This window comes from Crocodylus porosus, unplaced genomic scaffold (assembly GCF_001723895.1).
Source record: "Crocodylus porosus isolate Cpor-Errol unplaced genomic scaffold, CroPor_comp1, whole genome shotgun sequence".
Classification (NCBI taxonomy): domain Eukaryota; kingdom Metazoa; phylum Chordata; order Crocodylia; family Crocodylidae; genus Crocodylus; species Crocodylus porosus.
The window spans coordinates 5,759,430-5,764,916 of NW_017728942.1; the positions used below are offsets into that span (position 1 = coordinate 5,759,430).

At 38.5% G+C, this 5,487-nt stretch overlaps 1 protein-coding gene across 1 annotated transcript in view; it reads left to right on the forward strand.

Annotated features, from left to right (window-relative positions):
• Window positions 1-4,976, forward strand: part of ZNF831 (zinc finger protein 831) — a 40,504-nt gene extending 35,528 nt beyond the window's left edge. The window contains exons 4-5 of the mRNA XM_019548206.1: window positions 782-942; window positions 1,776-4,976. Of these exons, the coding sequence (XP_019403751.1) occupies window positions 782-942; window positions 1,776-2,609 (995 nt within the window). The 3' untranslated portion in view covers window positions 2,610-4,976. The remainder of the gene's footprint in view (window positions 1-781; window positions 943-1,775) is intronic.
• Window positions 4,977-5,487: the final 511 nt, after the last annotated feature.

Here is a 5,487-nt window from a genome sequence, read left to right on the forward strand (position 1 = left end):
CTTTGGGCAGGGGGCTGGACTCGATGATCTCCCGAGGTCCCTTCCAGCCCTAATGTCTATGAAATCTATGAAATCTGTGAAACTGTACAGTTCTGAATTCATTTTGGGTGACCCCAAACTGGAGTAGGTACAGTGAAGAGCTGTGTGGATGATCAGAGAATAGAGATCCTATCTGTTGAGAGGTGGCAGATTTTACTTGTTTAACCAAGCAAGATGAAGGGTGAGAGGGGACAGGACTGGTCTTTATAAATACATCATAGTGCCAAATGGGAAAGAGAGAAGGACTAAGCTAAAGGAAACTGCTGGCACACAAATAAATAGGTATAACATTTTTCTACCCGGAGTAAGATGCAAAAAGCCTAACCAGTTTTAAGATGAACCATGATCAGTTTATGAAAGGGATTATGATGTGGCTGCCTTTAATAACAGGGGAATAGACCAATGACCTAGAAAGCACCTTTCAGGCCCATGTTCCTATGAAAAAGTATTCACACAAGAATATTCATACAAATAGTATTTATACAGAAATGTTTCCACAGCCATCTTGGAAACACAAACACCATTATGTGCCAATCCAAATAGCGGTTACTCAACAGCACAGTTGTGGCTAACGGTTTGCCAGAAATCCACCAGATGAAGTGCGTTGACATACATCACATCAATATTAAAATTGACACAATCTAACAAATAACGAGTCTGTCAACAGATGATATGCAAATAGTTTGGTCAGCTCCAGCATATGGAACATCACTGTGCATATTTCAAATCTCTTTTCCACCAGATGATTATCTACACGTGCCGGAGGACCCATTTTCTCCCCACTCAGAGCAGCCAGTTTCCAAAAGGAATAACCAGAAGAAAGAAGACAGGAACAACTCAGGAATATTTTCGCCTACTGCGGATTCAAGCGTCATCAGGCAAAGTGACAAAGTGGATCGAAAAGTAGGTGTTGTAATAACCTGAATTATGTTATATTGCACAAAAATCATATATATTTCAAAAAAATTAAAATTGCATCCAGCAGTTGGTTTAAAGTCACCTGCTGCCATCTTGTCCATATGTTTTACTCCTAGTATTTGTCTGTTCTCAGAGAATGTGACTAGGATGTGTGTAAGCACAGAAGAGCTTGCTTTAATCTTGTTATCTTGGCAGCAAGAGCAGCAAAAGGTTCAGATGGACACTGATTTGCTGCTGCATGCATGCTCAGGCTCCTGGCTGGGATAGCTTGGCTAGGTCAACACATACTCCTGGCTGCAGGACAGGAATAACCATCATTACAAATCTACTTGGAAAGGCTCCACAGCAAATGCGCAGTGCTGTGTATCCATGCTTCATTCTCTTTGATCTCCTCATATTGCTTACAAACAGAACGACCCTACATTTTTCACACACAGTTATAAACACTCCCTTGCAGAACGTACATAAAATAACTTACTGTGAACAAAGTCAACCAGGCAATGCATAACAATGCATCTATAAAACACAGACCTTTAGCATTACCTGTCAATCATGCCACACCTCCCCAAAGATTTTCTGTTTGTTGCTATTACAACAAAAGAGAAAGCAAATTTAATCACAGTTATAAAACCGAAGGATCACATTTATGTCTGTGCAACTCAGCTGATCTCAGGAGAGTTATATCAGAGATAAATCTCTGTCATATTGATGCACTCAACCAAATTGTTATTTTATTCTCTTGAAAAGGGATGAAATTACCTACGTTCAAAATTTTTATTGTAAAATTTGCATTTCTTATTTTTCTCCATCTGTTGCAGGATGCTTCTAGGCTAATTAAAAGGCACTCAAGAGTCAATCTCTCTCTTCAGAAGACCAGTGCAACTCTGGGGCCACCTGTGACACGACACACCTGCTCATCGACTCCAAACACAGCCATGCAGCAAGACAACAATGACTTGAACATTTGCTGCTTAGTGACTCAACCTCTCATGCTTCAGCAATCAGCTCCAGCGCAGTCACAGTCAAATACTATTTCTGACCCAATGAGGTCCTCCTTTTGGTCTTTTCCTTTTGACTTTATAGGTACAGGGAAATGCCATCAGCATGGCATTGTGGGCTCAGAGGTTGCCAGTCCTGTTTTCTTATGGTCACAAGCAGATCAGAAAAATATACTTAATGGAGAGTCACAAGCTCAAAGATTTGCTCCATTAGACTTATTGGTCCAGAGCTCTGAAAAGGGGGAACATTTGGTAGAAGAAAATCCATATGCATCTCCAAAAGAGAAATTTACTCCCAGTTCCAAAACCACGTGTTCAGCTTTGTTGGGATCAAACAAGCCTTGTGAGACAATCACAAGAACTAGTTTGCCTAGTATAGTACCTACACAGGGCCCAAACTCTTCTCATAGCAGCCCTAATAGATGTCTGGACAAGAGTCAAGCCTACCTGCAACCAGATGATCACCATGACATTGAGACTAGTGCTTTAAAGGAGCCCTCATTTCCTTTCAGTACCACAGAGGCCACTGCTACCTCTGCAGCACCTTCCAAGGCATACAAAAAGAGAAGTTTAGAGATGATGAGGAAGCAAACCAGAGTTGAATATGATGACACAAGCAGTGATGATGAAGACAGGCTAGTTATAGAAATATAGCAAGATAAGTTTCTGCGGTAAATAGTGGATGCCTGTATAATGGGTACATTAGGGAGGGAAATGAAGTTTGCACATAATCTATCTGCCTTTCTGAAGCACCTTAAAATTAGAAAAGCCATTCCTGCATATAATAGGCATAATTCTCTCCTAAACACAGTTCTTCTTTACAAGGACTCAGGCTTTTTTATACATTTTAATTATTTTGTAAGGAGCAAGGAGGCAGTTCAATTACATATTTAAATGCACAAGGAAAATGTACTGTACCTTGGCTCTCAACTAGATCAATCCTCCTTATAAATCCCACATAATATCTGCAGCTCCTAGCTGCCACTGAGTATTATAAAGACACTGCCGTGTATTTATTTAGTAACAGGAATACAACAGCAACCACCTTTAACATATAAGCTGAGAATTTACTGGAAAAGACATGGGGATATATTTTCATCCCAGTGCTCCTCTCTTCGGTAATCATTTCCATCTTTACTGGGCTTTATAGACATGCTAGAGAGGAAGACATATTCCCCAAATGCCTATGTTACTGGGAGAGGCCAAACAAATACTGCTGTTTTTCCATGCCGCACAAATGGTAAATGCTTCTTTGTGATAAAATGACACAAGCATGCACTGTTTTGTGTTTTGTGCCTTTTCTGCTGAGATCTACTCAACTGTTTTATTCTTCTGCTCTCCTTGGAAAAACTGGGTTTTAATAATTATTATTTCTTTGTAATAAGGTTTTTAACCCAGAGATTTTCTCTGACTCTGTTTAAGTAATTTTTACAATGCATAATCTGATAGAATTATTCCTTTTAACCTACTCTGAAGTTTAACTTAATTGAAAACAGGTGACTTTCCTCAAAAAACTCTGATCGTGTAAAATTGGTGAAAACTGACATGGCATCTATTTTAGGGAGGTTTTGACACCAACCTGTTTTCATGCCTGCCATGTAAAGCAACTCATGTTGTAAAACCCAACCCAATATTCACTGGATTCCACTTACACAATCAGTTAAAACAGCATTTGACCAAACTTATACACTTATACAGCATAGTTTAAACCGACAGAGAAACTTTGAAACCAGTGCACTGTTATACTACAGTGAGATTTTATACTTCACTTTGCTATGACTTTTGTATGATTTTGAATCTTATATACAGGGTCTTATGGATTAACTTACATGTGATATTCATAATTACTTGTACTTAGAGTAATCACACACAGGTTAGCTGATATAGGTCCTAGTCATATTTTGGCCTAGTGTACTATGTGCGTATGTCAAAGAAATAAACGCACATTGTGAGAAGTGAATAGAAGTGCCAGAATGCCAGTCCTTCTGTTGACATGTGTAAATGGGACCAATTGCTAAGCTCCAAGCTGTCCCTTTACATTAATTTGCATAACACAAGTGATCATAGTTGCAGTTCTCCATGCAGAAAGCTTTTTATATTTAGCATCAAATTATGCTTGTGTAAATGTTTAATGTTAGGGAAGCAGATATCATGATCAGAGTGTTACACTAACTTCTAATTTATTCATACTGGTGTGGACAAAGATTGGAGTTAGTTGGATGTTTTTCCTACTTCAGGATATAGATAAGGAATAATTCATAAACTGTATATTTCTCCCTTATAAATATATCAAAGTATTCTTGTCCAAAACCATAGAGCTTTCAGTAGTGTTACTGTAGGGCTTTGGATCTTGATTATGTTGAAGAATACTGGAATACTGGTTTAATGAGGTTCATACTTGTGATTTCCCTTTTCTACTTCTGTGAATCCCTGGGTCCCAGTTTTGGTCTCACTTATTAGATTTTGGTTTCATAACTTCGGTGTAAATGCCACAGTCTTTATTCCTGATTCATAGGAGTGTGAGTAAAATCAGAATTAAGCCCATTAAGCTTTCAGGTCAGTGACCCTGTGAGTACTGGAGCTCACAACTGTCATTACAATTTATGACAATTTTTTGTTAATGTCAGTGGGATTTCTGTGTCTAGAACATTGCCAGGATATGGCAAAATAGTGACTTATGCTGAGAAGCTTTATGCAACAGAACAAAAAATGTGGATATGTAGTTTCTGTTTTAGGAGGCTAAGAAGAATCAAAGGCATCAACATTGATGGATGGCAATGCCCTAAAAACGACATATTTTTGTTGAATAAGCAAATTTATAATACTTAAATACTGTTTTATTGAATGTTGATAAGACTGATGCAATTGACTTATTTGTGCATTATTAGATTGTTCTCTTCTTTATATTGCTAAATTATTTTGTTTTGATAAAAATAAACCTTGAAGGTCACAATGACAGTCAGATTTTGCCCATTATTAAGGACTGGTTTCCAAAAATGCAAATACGCTTTGGGGTGCAGGTAGGAGGTTCAGGCAATGTAGGATAATGGCTAAGTTGAGTACAATCCACAAATGTTTTAGCAATCACATCTTTCCCTTAATTACATAATAAAGACAAAACCAATCTCCTGTTTATTTCTATTGCTAGTGAATACGTGCAGCAACAATTTCTATTTCCCTATGGAAAAAATATTTACAAGCAGATATCATGGTTATGAGAATTTTTAAAATTGCATATAAAATGTATGGTCTAACAGGAATAAACTTCTAGTCTATAGAATTGAGCCAGACATACTAGTGGTAAATTTGTTAACAGTGAGCGTGTCTACATGTGCACCTGAACGTGCAGTTGTTAGCGTGTAGTCCTAACACAGTACGGGTCATTTCCAGCACTCCTGTGCAGTAGCAACAAGCTTGTTGCTACTGCGCAGTAGTGGCAGTGTCACTGCTTGTGTCTGCTGATGCTACATCGCCATAGTGACGAGCTACATTGCCATGGGGCGGGCAGGGCAGCTATGGGGGGGGATTGAGA